Source organism: Patella vulgata, chromosome 6 (genome assembly GCF_932274485.2).
Source record: "Patella vulgata chromosome 6, xgPatVulg1.2, whole genome shotgun sequence".
NCBI lineage: Eukaryota > Metazoa > Mollusca > Gastropoda > Patellidae > Patella > Patella vulgata.
This window is the reverse complement of record NC_065884.2, coordinates 24797522-24813660: the sequence shown is the minus strand read 5'-3', so window position 1 is coordinate 24813660 and position 16139 is coordinate 24797522. Positions and strand designations below refer to the sequence as shown.

The following is a 16139-nucleotide window of genomic DNA, read 5'->3' as shown; positions in this document are numbered from 1 at the left end:
GTGTTAATCCGACTTAAAAACATGTTATCCAAGAGGGCTCTAAAAATTATGACATAAAATATTAAAGAAATTAAATAAATAAAAGAAGTTATCAACTGCAACCATTCAAGGACATTCCATAATCCATGCTACTTCTTTATTTTCTAATAACTAAATGTATTTCGAAAGAGCAGGAGGGGAAGAGATTTATTCAAAGTTGAAATGTGCCAATCATAGGTTGCCAGGCAATGAAACAAATGCCCACCTCAAGATTTGTCATTCTATTTTTTTTTAAATTATAAGTTTTCCATATACAAAGGTTGTGATCCCTATTTTAATGTCTGAAGTATCTCCAGATTTCCGGCAAGTTTGAATCGACATCTCAGGAAATCTGACTTTGGTTACATGGTTTTGGACCATAGCTCCAAAAATAATTGACAGGAGAACCCTGAATTTCAATAGGCTTCATTCTTATAAATAACCAAACAATTCCCGAAAATTCATCACAAAATCTAAAAAAGTGTGTCCTTGTGTCTATAGTCAAACAATACAAGCAAGTTTATAAATTCTTATCTGTAGAGAGGTTAGTTTTCTATCAGAACGTCAATACCACTTGAAATAATTGATGCAGGATGCTGAATTTTATAGAGTTCAAATATGCGCAGGAAGTGTGCAAAAAAGAGAAAAAGTTAAACAATCTCGGAAACTTTGGAAGAGCAATTCTAACTTATGCCGTGCCCCCTTAGGAATTGAAGGCGCACGTTTTATTGTAGTCCCTATTTGGCGTAACATTTGTGTAAAATGTAAAACATTGAATATATTTTATTTTCAAGATATAATTTGCAAAATTAAGTTAGTTTGTATTCATCAAACGTCGTCTTCGGAAGTTGGAAAATTGTCCGCATGATTTAATTAAGTGTATTTATACAATATGGTTTCCTAATCCTTATAAGACATATAGAAATAGATTTCACTAAAAATAAAACACACTTATATGGATATACTACTTCTGAATTTATTAACATGCTACGTTTCGATACACATACAGATATCGTTTTCATTATTTTTGATACACCTGGTGAAAGAGGCTTAGTTTTTAAAAATATTGTTGTCTTTATGGAGGGCTATTACATAGTCGTATGGAATTTTATTTTAAACCAATTTCAATTATGTGAATTAAATATGGAAAATTATTTTCCTTTCAGTCAGTGTTCAGTCTCAGTGTTTTAGTAGACTTGATTTTGGGTTTATGTTTTAAGTATGTACAATAAAGTTGAATATAACGGAAAGCAAAAACGTAAACAAGTAATGACTTTCTCATTTAAAAAAAAAAAAAAGAAAGACCGCCCTCCCGCCCCAACAATTTTCAGCAATAGCCAAATTTTATTTTGCACCATCAATGAGTAAAAAAAAAAAAGAAACCGCCCTCCCTCCCTACAGTTTCAGCTGTCAGTTGCCCGAGAAACAAGACATTTATTTTGTGTGGCCTAAAGTTCCAGTAGAACTCCTCTTCTTCTGTATGTACGTCTTTCCGATTATGGAACAGCTCCTCAGATAGTGGAGTAAATACACGGTATGCATATAAAATGCTCTTCCTAAAAACATGTTTTAAAATGTCGATGTGATAAAATCAAGGCGTTATTCACAGTTCTTGTTCAATCTATAAAACATGATTATATACACCAGGGAAGGGAAGCAGCTGTGCTCCCTGTCTCGCCTTTTATTCTGTTCAAGTTTCATATCTGTACATTCGTTCCGAAAAAGGAGCAATCTTTGACAAGTTTAACAAGGCCGCTTTTGTTCTTGAGAACTGTTTGCAAGAAGGATTCCTTTGCCATTACTAGCTTTGATTCTGTCGACTGTGGATAGCATATATTTTATGGTTAGATAGAATACTCACTTTAAAAATAGTTCCTTTCTTCACATCCGATATTGTCGAATTAAGTCATGTCCATATACGATGAGAAGAACCAAATTTCAGATATTTTGTATGATACGTTTATTAAAGTTGATTTTCGTCCGTAATTCGGACGAAAACTGTCATTCCATTGGTTCTTTACTGCATTTTACTGCGTGTTTCTAGTTATCTTTAGTATGAAGGATTTATTGCAATGTGAGCTCATGCAGTATGTCAGGCGGATTATAAAGGGTTAGAAATTGTCTTGTTTTACGAAAGCAGCTTTTGTGTTCTGCAAGTTCAAAACTGGTGGAGTTCCGACATGCTAAGATAAATCTCATTGCATCAAAACGCCTACAAGAGGCAGCATACAATATTTTAAAAAAGTACAATACAGAAAATGTAGTAAATAAGAAATAAAGAGATATGACACAAAAAGAATAAAATGAAAATAATTGTGAATTCATTTGGTCGTGGTATCCGTGTTCGTTTCGGAAAGCATCGTATATAAAAGTGCATATCCCATTGGCTAGTTCGTCTGGATGGTTGAACATTTGTTGCTAAAGTAAAAGGAATAGAATAGGAAGCATAACTGTGGTGAAGTGTAGATTATATATTTTAGTCTAAGATCGTTATTTACAATCCATGAGGAAATGACATTCACTTGGGGGGGGGGGGTACGTCTTTTCTCCGCATGTATGCTGCATTGGGTGGTTGAACATGTTGCTAAAGTAAAACTAGGAATAGAAAGAACAACTGTGAAGTGTAGTGTATACAAGTTAGTCTTAAATCGCCATTTACAATCCATGAAGAAATGGCATTCACTTTGGTTTTTATTTTTACGTCTTTTGTCCCCAGGAATGCTGCAATATCGACCTCTTTTTATTTCAAGACAGTGGGTGCAGGTCAGTCTCAGAAATCTGGGTATAAATTTTATGGTCTGATACCATAATTTCACGATACAGAATTTATATGGATTTACCTCCCTTTACATAATTTGTATTGAGAATTATCTTCCCCTGGTGTCACAAGAGGACACTGTCAATGAGGAAATGAGAAATTTGTTGTTTATTTTTGATTTTGATGTAATTTTGTAATGACATTCCGAAAACGACACTGAGTCATACGAAGGGGAACGTATTGGTGAGCAGAAAAGTGTATGGCTTCTCTTCATTAGTTTAACCCTGTTATTCTTTGTGTTTATTATTTATCTTTAAAGGAGCTAAATCACTAATATATCGGGGAGCCAAGAAATTTGACACCAAAAAATTTTTTCAGTCAAATGCCCACTTTCAAATGGGTCGATACGCATATAAATAATAATGTAATATGAGTATATAAACTGATTTACATTAAATCGTTCCCGTTTTTATTCTAATTTCAAATTTGTCATGTTCGGCGAAATACGCAAGAAGTCTCAACTCAATCGAATGGCAGTCTAGCGGCTGGTTATTCCAGTCTATACCAATAGTATTTGTTGAGCATGCTCTACAGATAACAATATGGCGTCACCATTTGACATTACTTGTGGAATATGTCTATAGCCTCGTTCTTCGAGTCCCTTGTTACAAATGGCGCAGAATCGCATTATGATTATGGTACATGATTCGTGTACCAATAGTGAAATATTTATTTTGTCTGACCCCAATAAGATCACAACACAATGTTGATTTAAATTGACAAATGATTCGTATTTTCAATGTCAAAGACTTCGGGTGATATTGAGTTAGAGTAGCCATAGCTACTTTAAAATTAGCCTATCACCATCATTTTAAAAATGAATATGACCTGGCTGTAGTGTGTAAGATTTTGAACAAACAGGCTTAAAGTGGAAATTGCAAATTTTCTAAGAAAGACAAAACGTAATTATTTCAATGTCTTTTGCTCAATAGGTTGTCAACTCACAATTATACGATCATAAGTGTCATTCTCACACTTACAACTCATTTACACAGGAAATAATAACACAATTACCTCCCAATTACCTCCCTTGCTTTCTATTCTCCACCATGGAGTAGCATTTTTCAAACGTTTGAAAATGAAGAGGAAAATGATATTTTTGCCAATTTCTCAGCTGGCAATAGTGAATTATAGGATTAATAGGATTATTCTTTAACAAGGTAGGACTGTTTATGGATACCATCTATTTTCAGGCTTTATTTCAATAAATTTTAAAAATATAACTTAAAAATTTGCAATTTCCGCTTTAAATTTATTTAGTTTAGATTTTGTCCTTGACTCCATGGTGTGGTAAAGGTTATAAGCTTGTAATAATACAATGTTATTCATTTATGGAAAGGGTTCGTACCAAATTGTTTCATGTGAGTGTGGCTGTTGAGATTTGGATTAGAGTGTCTCAGTAATCGGAAATAGAAGGCGAATGGTATTTGTCTCTCTTTTGTGTAGTCCGTTAATTTAGCTGGACGAGTATGTCTGTTATTCTTCAGTGGTGTGTCTTTGTTGAGTAGGCTGCTCCTTTCAACAAGATCAGCTCTAGAGGGATAGGGAGTAGACATAAGGGGAACCACATCTAACCAATCTGGTCACAAAATTAGTCACATATATAACTAGATCGTTAGCAGAGCTTGAGAAAAGAGAAAATAATTGGCTATAAAGACCAGGCCCCCATCACAAAACTCCTGTGTTGTCGGGTTATGAAAAGTGTGTAAAGTTTACATGGCCATATGTTGCCAAATTGAGAGTTAAAATGATGTTGCTCTCCTCACTGCATTTTGTAACATTTTTGTCTACAACTATGAAAGTAAATTAAAAGTAATAAACAAAATACAAATTCAAACTGCAATATTGAAAAAGGTTGAACAAATTGTCATAATTGCATTTGTATAGTAAATTTACTGTGTCAGTAGGATGTTACAAGTATTGAAGTATTAAGCATATTGTGAAAAGGAGTTGGGTCGCCTGTCCAACCTCGTGGGTTTTCTCTGGGTCCTCTGGTTTCGTTCCCACTGCTTAAGACCCCCTACGAGCATGCAAATTATTGAAATAAAATTGAACCATATGTTAGTCCCAAAATGACCTAGTTTGTGTTACACCCCCCCCCCCTCTCTCTCTCTCTCTCTCTGGGCATGAATCTTACTCCATAAAGAATGATCATCATTTTCAAGGTTATGTTATTTGAACTTTTTCATTTTCATCATTATTTGACTTTGATTTTACAGAAAAAGAATTTCTAGAAATAGCAATTCAACTTGACTGTAGTAACAATAACACCAAGATGTATACAAACAATTATGGCATGGGGTATGGTGGGCAAGCTGGTAGTGGTTCTTCTGGTCTTCAAATGGACGAGGCAGAAGCAGTAGCTTCTATTCAGAATTTAAGTATGACTGAATTACAGCTTATATTGGAAACTGATGGAAAATTAGATGATATCGTTAATAAATTAAAACAGGTACAATTTATTATTTAGATAACATCTCAGGGCTCTCATACACTTTTTACGTTACATTAAATATGTACGCTAGCCTGTAGTTAGAAAGTTATAAATTTATTGATGCATTATTTCTTTGTGTATTATTTTACATGAAAAGACTGCACCCAATATGACAGATTCTGAAATTAGATTGTATAAAAGTTGCTTAGGTGCAGTTATTATTATTATTATTAGAGTTTCTTCAATTGACATTGCTCAAATCACTAAGGATGGAGATTGGGTCAATAGCAAATGGGACAGTAGAATTGTTAAGGAGCAAATTTAGATTTTTCTTTTGAAATATTTCATATACAATAAAATTACTAGATAAAAAGGTTTGTTTGCAAAAAAAAATGTATTCTAAACCTATTAGTAATCCTATCGCTCCAAAATTAATTCAAATATTAATGCACAATCAAATTCACAAGAACACTTACAAAAAGATTTTATTGGTCTAACTCTAAATGTGTTCAAATCCACAAATTCTAATATTTCTAATTGTAGTTTCCATTAGTTTCTATTGAATTCACACTGCCGTCTTTGATTGAGTTTGTTTATAAATGCAAAATCGGAAATCTTTTTAACAGCTAGGTGGACTTTTAAGTTTAGATAGTTTTTGAATGTATGAGTTAGCTTAATGGAGATAAACCTCCTAAACAAATCCACATTTATTAATCCAATGAAATTAAAATTTTATGTTTGACCCAAATTAGTTTTTGCAGGACATAATTCATGTATGTAGCCTACCGGTATTTTTAAGAGTTAAAAATTGAGATCTTTGTTAATCATCTATTATATCAAGGCTTTATTAAGCCTTTGAATATCTTATGATTTATAGCAAAATATAAGTCTTTAATTGTTTCAGGTTGACAATATTACTACTCAACGAGAGATATTGTTGGCTAGTAATAAAAGTTTAGCAGATTATAATCTTTCACTACAACCGCAATTTGAAGCATTAAAACGCCAAGTAGCAACGGGCTATGAACAACTGAATTCTTTAAAGACAGAATTAGCACAAGATATTGCTAAATTAGGTAAGTTACAACAGGTTAAAGCCACTGATTGTTATTTGACGGATTTTCAAATCCCAAACAAACTGCAATATTGTTGAAGTTGAATTCCAGTTAGTATTTACAATCATTTAAGATGAATTGAACATTTTGCAACCTTGAGCATCCTCTGCAGATGATATATACAAGGAGGCATTACACATGTACATGTAAGTGTTTGATAAAATCTTTTGATAAGCACAACTTAAAATGGCAAGTGGAGACATTTTCTTGGGATAGAAAGGATTAAACATAAGATGGAGATATTATTGATATATTGAATCGATACTGATATGTGATCAAATCCACTTGTGATATAATTATATACGAGTACATTAACAGCTATTTTTGATACCGATATGTGATCAAATCCAATTATGATACCAGTACATTAACAGCTATTTTTTTTTAAATATTTTTTTTAAAAAGATGTCCATACTGGTCAACAGTCCATGGATACACTACTAGCTGTTTTACAAACCGAAGCAGCTAAATCAGAAGAATTAACAGAGGTAAAGTTAGCATTTTTTTTTCATGATTCATTGCAGATAAAGTTTATCATTCTCAAGTCATCCAATTCTGAGCAGGGTATGAAAATTATATTATCCTGTCTAGTCACCACCACTGATCAGACAAACACATGTTACTGAAAACTTGCTTGATGTATATAAACATTTATTGTACTATTAAAACCATGATCTATATACATTGAGATTAATTGTCTGACCAACAGAGATCTACAAACTGATCACCCCTAACTTGATCAAGTCTAATTACACCTTTCATATACCCCTGTGCTCGCTTACTGTCTGTTTATAGTCAATCTTTTTTTATATTTTTTACTTCTTCTCTAGCTACTTATTGACATTTTTTCAAATCAAGTTGATCAGTCCCATAAGGGAGGGTGGGATGATGCACTTGAAAGGGCAGATTTCGCCGGTATATTGGTTTGGTAGTGCTTGTGTGTGAATGGGTTTATGTACAGTATAAATCATGTAGATATAGATTTTAACCATCGAGTGGACATCGACTAACAACAAATGCAAGCTAATTTGGATTCTGCCTCATTCAGGTCGTGTGTGAATAACACAGCTGATTAAAACAGATTCTCGCTTCATGGGATAGTTTTCTTCCACTTAAATTTTGTAGTGAAATCTTAATAGATAAATCTATTTGGATTTTTCATTTAGTCCAAGTACATTTATATCACCATATTTGCCAGTTGCTTGGACAGTATCTTAGAACTGGCAAATGTAAATATTTTCTTTAATTGTTATAGCCTAACCCAACCCACCGATCTGCTCTTGTTCCTAATATTTGTTGATGATTTGATCTTGCTTGACACAATCCTTGGTGTGTTCTACTCTTGGAAATTGGAATTATTAAAACAAACAATCCTATTCTGAATAAGTATGCATGTATTTTCCTGAATATAATTACAAGTTATTTTTAATTGTTTATGGCATAAATACAGTCAAGTTAATCATAATAAAATTCATTTATACTTTGGTTTTAAAGTCCTCATGCCTTTGAATTTAAAATTGAGTATGGGGTTGAATATTTATTAAGAATTAATTTTTTAAAATTTATTTTCAGGATCTTGCCTCTGACTTTTGTTCAGAAAAATGTGATGTAAATGAATTTTTGACTCAGTATATAAAATTGAGAAGTGAGGCACACACGAAGAGGATAAAAGCAGAGAAAATGGCAGAAATAATTCGAAACCCATCATCTATCAGTGAAAATAATTATTCGAGCAACACACCAGTTTCAAATTATGGGAGGTCGTCATTCTCCGGTGGTTCTGCCCCCTATCCTGTATCTAACTCTATGGGTATGCCTCAACCCTCCCAACCTTATAGACGTTATTAAAAGTGTATAAAACTTCTACTTCTCTTTTTGGCTTTCTGTGCTGGATAAAATACTGACCGCGCCAAGTAAGACATGGACCATCTGGTTTTCCAAACAAGAAATACAATTTGAGGAAATTTTTCATCAAGAAATATAACTTTATTGTCTCCAAGATCTAAGAGTGATGCTACCAGTTTTTGGAATATTGTTCCTGCACTGAATATATTTGAAAATAGAAATTAAACAGATACAAGGTATTAAAAAGAAATTAAAGATGCATTATGTAAGCTCTTGCTATAATAGTTTACTGATAGTTAATCCGAAATAAATATATTGAAGTTATGAATGTTTAAAGTTTTGACAAGGCTAGCATAGTCTCTGTTGTCATTGCTGTGATAAGAGTGTTGATTATGGGCTTGTAATGTCTAAATGATAATTTAAATAACATTTCAAGTTAGAAAAAAGACCCGCAATAGGCAGATTTTACCATTACATAATGCATCTTTGATGCTAAATTAGTTATCTGCGTAAATAAGGTAAATATCGAGGTAAAATTGTAGCACCTTGATTTACAAATACCTCATAATGTTCTTTACTTTGATATATATTGAACAATACTATTATTAATGTGAGTTCCACTAATAATCATTTTGTCCATTAAGTGTTAGATTGGAATGTAGCTAACAGAATCATTTTATAAACCAAACACAACTTAATAATTTTTTTTATTAGACCTTCTGTTTTATGTTATGACATAATTTTTTTGGGTATGGTATGAATAACTGAATTGATAATGATGTACAAATTCGCTCAAATTTGTAAAGATATGATTTACTGCAGGCTTAATAGACAAACAATAAAGATAAAGTTTGTCTCTTTAACTCTTAATTGTGTGTGATTCTTATGATTTGGGCAAATTTTTTTTTAACTTTGTAAGGTATGTGACTCAGTTATGCTTGTTTCTAACACATTTGGTCATCATGAATTTTTGTATAATTTTGCAGTCTTTATCAATGTCCGTTATATTTTGTAAAAGTTTTATGTGTAGTTTTGCTACAATATGCCACACCATGGTTATAAATACCAATCTCTACTTTGACTCACTAAATGCATCAGACAGAAATTCTTTACACTGAATATTTGAAAACTGCACTTTCATGTTTTTTTAGTATATTAATTTCACATGATCTACATCTTATTTATTTATCTTGGTAGTTCACAATATCTTGATAGTTCCATTTTACTACCTATTTAATCAGAAATTAGATCAAAAAGGTGATTCCTTTCGTCTTTAAAACTTTTGTTATAGCATGTTGGGGCTTTAATATTAGTCTGGTTTTAAACACATCATGCATGGGTAAATATCTTTTAAATTTTCCCGTATTTACAATGGATTTGTTATTTACTCTTAATATAAGTGACAGTTGTTAAAGAATCACTATTTTTATAGGGAAAAATCAGTCAATTAATTTAATGATTTTAATTCTTTCTTTTTTTTTCTTATTCTTTTTTTTTCCATGTAAACAAAATTTACACAGTGCTAATTTTATATTCAGAAGATGTATAAATGGAGTCTTGAAACCTGTATTTTCTTTTTCTTTTATCTCATGTATTTTGTCAGGACTCTGTTGTGTAATATATATGTAAAGATATGTAAATAAATAGATAACACACATTTTTAGATATTAATGTAAATGTATTTGTGATATACCTGTAAGTAAAATGTTGCTGTTGATAATGTTTCAAGTTAATTTTATTTGAGGCTTCTTTATGTATATTGTCCTAGGGGAATTCATTGAATCACTACCACTCTATATTAGGCAACACAAATAAAATAACTTGTTTCTCGGGCACCGCCCGCACGCAAAATTGGTTGCGCGTGCAGTCTATTTATTAGTCTTGATGAAAAAAAATAAATATGTAACGCCCGCCCGCACATCGACAAGCAAGTCGTAAAAAAAATATCCCGCATGTACCTACATCCGCCATACATGTATATCTATTCAAATGTATTAAAACTGATTCAGATGAACATGCTGTCTTTTTTATCCGAACAATGGCGAAGTTTGGCAGATTTGCCTTTTTTATTGATATCGAAAGAACCTCCATTTTGTATCACGTGATATTAATTACCTCCCCTGATAAACTAGAATTTGATTCGTGTTAAAAGTCATAGGCGACAATATTTCAATCATTCGATCGTAATCGGCTCATTATTGCCGGCTTCAGTCGGCCCTTGTTTGGAAAATCCTATTGATAAAATAATGAACCGTAGAACAGGTTAATTAATTATAGCTAAGAATACGATACGATGACGATAGTCATCATAATGCATACCTTAGAATCTGGGTCATTATTAGCACATTTACGGTAGTTTCGATAATCCGGAAAATAATAATTGGATTACCGATTTGATGGTTTTACTGACCAGTTGTTAGTTAGATTTAAATAGTCATTCAATAATATAAACACCGGATAGAACACCGAATATCCTGAGAAACACACCGAATATCCCAAGAAACAGTATTTCCGGCAATCTCCAATACCGATGACACGGTGTGACATGCATTGGTTGGAATTCGGTAAATAATTATAAATAAACCGGCGATACTAGATTTAGTTTTAAATACTGTTTACCATGATTATTATTTTTGATACACCTGGTGAAAGAGGCTTAGTTTTTAAAAATATTGTTGTCTTTATGGAGGGCTATTACATAGTCGTATGGAATTTTATTTTAAACCAATTTCAATTATGTGAATTAAATATGGAAAATTATTTTCCTTTCAGTCAGTGTTCAGTCTCAGTGTTTTAGTAGACTTGATTTTGGGTTTATGTTTTCAGTATGTACAATAAAGTTGAATATAACGGAAAGCAAAAACGTAAACAAGTAATGACTTTCTCATTTAAAAAAAAAAAAAAAAGAAAGACCGCCCTCCCGCCCCAACAATTTTCAGCAATAGCCAAATTTTATTTTGCACCATCAATGAGTAAAAAAAAAAAAAGAAACCGCCCTCCCTCCCTACAGTTTCAGCTGTCAGTTGCCCGAGAAACAAGACATTTATTTTGTGTGGCCTTAATAATTTAAAAAAAAAAGAAACAACCTGTAACATTTTCTAATACTATTCAAAGGTAAAATGTCTGATCTATGGGAGATTTCTGATTCTGTCCAATTCAAAGCGTTATGACCTGAAGAACGAAGGCCTAGACACAAAACATTTGGGAAAATTTTGCCTGTACAGAGGCACTACGCCTACTTTTATTTTGAATTCCAATTGTCAAAGATGTTTTAACGTACACACCAGTTTTTTGTTCAATCTGAACAACTAGACACTGTTCCTTGTCCTGAAACCGAAGACCTTCTGGATTCTTACTCATTTAACCACTTGGGCTCCCAGACACTGACAGATCCCATTGCTATACACGCAAGTTCCATGAGACATGGAGGGTCCCTTGGGTATATTTAACAGGCATTGTAGACTCGATTGTCTAAAAAGTGAAAATAATGAGTATTGCGATTTAGTTGACGGAATGCATGGTAGTGGCCTTTGATCACACCTTTCGTAGTCTGAGGGTTTCAGATCTGATATATTATTATATTTACTGATAGAGAATCAGTGTGAGACAAGTTATTTGCCCCTGAATTTGCTAGACTTTAGACATAATACTTAGTCACAGCTTAATGATGTATATGTAAGAGCTAAATCTGCCTATTTCATTTGGCCTCAAATGTTATATAAAACATTTATTCACATGCCAAGAGCATAATCAACTCTAGATCATTGGATTGTTGAGATTTTCAGTGGATTTAAACATGATCACAAGTTAATAATTTAATTAAACCAGCGGCTGCCAGGCAGGATACGCCCACATTTTCGAGAGATGGATAGAGAACAAGCTAACAAGAAAGTGATTTTTCCTACAATCAAGGGCCATAATTCAGGAAATTACAATTCGATATGCGCGAATATCGAAATGAACTGAGATCTTTGTGTTATAAACTTACATTTCAAGTTTCAACAAAATCGGATAAAGATAGGTTGCCAGGCAACAAAACATACGCCCACAGCAACTAAATCGGTACTTTTATCGGTAATTAAACATTTTTAAAATACAGATGTGACGTCACCCTTTGATGTTGGCGTACCATTATCTCAAATAATCGTACGGGCAACTTGCCAATAGTACTTTATTCATACCAGTGAGATATTGGACTAGTGTGACGTAAAAGCTCGTGCGGAGTGTCAGTATTTTAAGATGTTTAATGGTCTCGAGCTTACGACATTGCGTAATATATTGTAAAAACATTCGGGCCTGCGGACCTCATGTTGTTACAATATATTACTTAATGTCTCGCTCTCGACCATTAAACAATACATAATACACTAAAATCTGATTAAGAGCAACAACTCACGAAGTAATTATCAGAAAACTATTAGCATTTGTTTGGTTTTTATAAAGTTCTGCCCCATGCTAACGTTTTGTATGCAAAGCTTTTAATATCATGGATTTAACTGTTCAAGTCATAAAAATTCATTGAAAATCAATATACTTGTTCGTCTCAAGATCTTAAACTCTGTGTATCAATCTGAAGTCAATCGGATGATAACTTTAGCCTTTAGAGCGTCACAAGATTTTGCAAAGTGATCAAGGGCCATAACTTTGGCAGTAATTATCGGAAATCGTTGAAAATCAATAGGAATTTTCGTCTCATGACCTCAAACACTGTGTATAAATTTAACCTCAATCGGATATCAACTTTAGCCTCTAGAGAGCATCCACAAGATTTTTTGAAGTGATCAAGGACCATAACTCTGGCAGTAATTATCGGAAATCGCTGAAAATCAATAGGCTTCTTCGTCTCATGACCTTAACACTGTGTATAAATTGAAAGTCAATCGGATATTAACTTTGGCCCCTAGAGCGTCCACAAGATTTTTCAAAGTGATCAAGGGCCAGAACTCTGGCAGCAAATATTGGAAATCGCTGAAAATCAATAGGCTTCTTTGTCTCATGACCTTAAACACTGTGTATAAATTTAAAGTCAATCGAATATTAACTTTCGCTTCTAGAGCATCCACAAGATTTTTTGAAGTGATCAAGAGCCATAACTCTGGCAGTAATTATCGGAAATCGCTGAAAATCAATAGGCTTCTTCGTCTCATGACCTTAAACACTGTGTATAAATTTAAAGTCAATTGGATATTAACTTTGGCCTTTAGAGCATCCACAAGATTTTTTGAAGTGATCAAGGGCCAGAATTCTGGCAGTAATTATCGGAAATCGTTGAAAATCAATAGGCTTCTTCGCCTCATTACCTCAAACACTGTGTATAAATTTAAGGTCAATTGGATATTAACTTTGGCCTCTAGAGCGTCCACAAGATTTTTCAAAGTGATCAAGGGCCATAACTCTGGCAGTAATTATCGGAAATCGCTGAAAATCATTAGGATTCTTCCTCTCAAGACCTTAACCACTGTGTATAAATTTAAAGTCAATCAGATATTAACTTTAGCCTCTAGATGGGCGGACGGGGGTGACGACAATATACGACCACATTTCAATGTAGGCGTATAAAAATTGTGACCTCTATAGAGTCCACAATCTTGATATACCATAGATTTAATCTTTATGAGATCGAAGGACGGACATTTTTTCTGTCAGTTTTGGGCTGATTTTCATGAAATTCGAACTTGTCCTTAGGGTGTAACGGTGATATAATAATACGTTTTTTTTAAATCGGATAAAAATTATGACTTCTATAGGGTCCACAAGCTAAAATCGCGATTTTTCATACAAACAGGGGCCATAATTCAGGAAGTTACAGTCCGATATGCGCGAATATCGAAAGGAACTGAGATCTTGGGGTTATAAACTTACATTTCAAGTTTCAACAAAATCGGATAAAAATTGTGACTTCTATAGGGTCCACAACCGTGATATACCATATTTTTACGCTATTTGAGAACGAACGGCAGCCATTTTGTCTGTCAATTTTAGGTCGATTTTCACAAAATTCAAACTCAGAAATCCTTAGTGTATAACGATGATATAATAATACGTTTTTTTAAATCGGATAAAAATTATGATCTCTATCGGGTCCACAAGCTAAAAACGCAATTTTTCATACAATCAGGGACCATAATTCAGGAAGTTACAGTCCGATATGCGCGAATATCGACAGGAACCAAGATCTTTGGGTTATAAACTTACATTTCAAGGTTCAACAAAATCGGATAAAAATTGTGACCTCTATAGGGTCCACAACCTTGATATACCATATTTTTACGCTATTTGAGAACGAACAGCGGCCATTTTGTCTGTCAATTTTGGGCCGATTTTCACGAAATTCGAACTCAGTCATCCTTAGGGTGTAACAGTGATATAATAATACGTTTTTTTTAAATCGGATAAAAATTATGACTTCTATAGGGTCCACAAGCTAAAAACGCGATTTTTCGTACAAACAGGGGCCATAATTCAGGAAGTTACAGTCCGATATGCGTGAATATCGAAAGGAACTGAGATCTTTGGGTTATAAACTTACATTTCAAGTTTCAACAAAATCGGATAAAAATTGTGACCTCTATAGGGTCCACAAGCTAAAAACGTTATTTTTCGTACAAACAGGGGCCATAATCCATGAAGTTTCGATCCGATACATGCCAATATCGAAAGCAGCCGAGATCTTTTTGGGATAAAGCTATATTTCAAGATTCGTCAAAATCGGACAAGAATTGTGACCTGTAGAGGGACGAAGACAATATACATCCACATGAAAATGTGGGCGTATAAAAATGGATAATCGAGACTTTGTTTATTATCATAAAAGTGGTAGCAATCACAATCAAGACTACACTGTTCTTCAAACAGCCATAACTTCACTCAGAATGAATTCATTTGACTGAAATTTTGATTATATGCCCTTTAGGAACTACAATATAAAAACATTTATATTTTCATAAAAGTTTGTCATTTCTCATAGACAGGAAAAATATAAAATTTCACTATTTTTCATAAAATGAAATGAAAATTTTTTCAAAATATAAAATTAACCATAATTAGCTACTCCCAATAATAAATTTCTGTACTTATAAATCTGGATATGAATATGAGAATTATTGTTTATGACCCCCTGCTTGCTGCTCTTTCAGTCAATGTTATGTGGGTATATGAACATAGGAGAAGATGACTGCGACCATTAATACCACCAGTGCTACTGGTGGGATGTTCTTATCTGCATAACACTGGCTGAACACTACTTTATGGACCTGATATAAGTTATTTACTCTCAGTGCAGTTAAAAAAAAAAAATCATAATATTTGATAATGCTAAAAACATAAAGTCATGAAATGTGATAAAAACATTTAAAAACATAAAATTTGATAAAAATACATCATAAAATTTGATTGAAAAATATCATAAAATTCCATTAGAAGCTTTCATAAAAATAGTTATTTTTGACAAAAATCTATGTGTACAGTGCCCGAAATCTTTTATAGAAATCTTACATAATGGACCTTTAAAACTATTTTTGAAAGAGATTTGCCATGTTACAGACCATGAAAATGACCTATTTATTGCAGTAGAATAGGAAACCTTGATAGTATTGGGAACTATATCGGCAACTCCCACAGTTGCCTAAAACCCTGCATACCCCGATTGTTATTCCGTTAATTTTTTTTTGCATTTTCCTTCTTCAGAACTACATGGTGGGTTTCTACCAGATTTGGTAAGTAAGTTGATTGGGAGATAGTTATTAAGGTTTGTGAGGGTACCATAAAGAGCCGATTTGGACTTTTTCATATGAGCCATTAAGATAAACCATAGTCCACAAAGCATTATAAATATATGTAAAACTTTTTGTTCCATATAGAATATGTGTATATAAGCGATTGAAAACATTGCTCATAACAAATAAACATG

General features: G+C 33.1%; 1 protein-coding gene across 2 annotated transcripts; it reads left to right on the top strand.

Moving 5' to 3' along the window:
* Positions 1–2890: 2890 nt before the first annotated feature.
* LOC126823385 (vacuolar protein sorting-associated protein 37B) lies at positions 2891–9887 on the top strand. 2 transcript variants are annotated; one of them, XM_050552203.2, is made up of 5 exons: positions 2891–3019; positions 5056–5288; positions 6175–6346; positions 6791–6873; positions 7958–9887. In XM_050552203.2, exons 2-5 carry the CDS (start codon positions 5112–5114, stop codon positions 8231–8233), a joined length of 708 nt encoding a protein of 235 aa, XP_050408160.1. In that variant the 5' UTR covers positions 2891–3019; positions 5056–5111; the 3' UTR covers positions 8234–9887. The 2 variants fall into 2 exon arrangements, with proteins under 2 accessions (XP_050408160.1, XP_050408161.1); XM_050552204.2 differs by having other exon boundaries at positions 2891–3033.
* The last annotated feature ends 6252 nt before the right edge of the window (positions 9888–16139 follow it).

Excerpts from the sequence above, each read along its gene's own strand:
- LOC126823385 (XM_050552203.2), top strand. The coding sequence starts at position 5,112 with ATGTATACAAACAATTATGGCATGGGGTATGGTGGGCAAGCTGGTAGT. Across the intron at positions 6,347-6,790 it reads ACAAGATATTGCTAAATTAG|ATGTCCATACTGGTCAACAG; the intron begins GTAAGTTACAAC and ends TTTTTTAAAAAG. Across the intron at positions 6,874-7,957 it reads AATCAGAAGAATTAACAGAG|GATCTTGCCTCTGACTTTTG; the intron begins GTAAAGTTAGCA and ends ATTTATTTTCAG.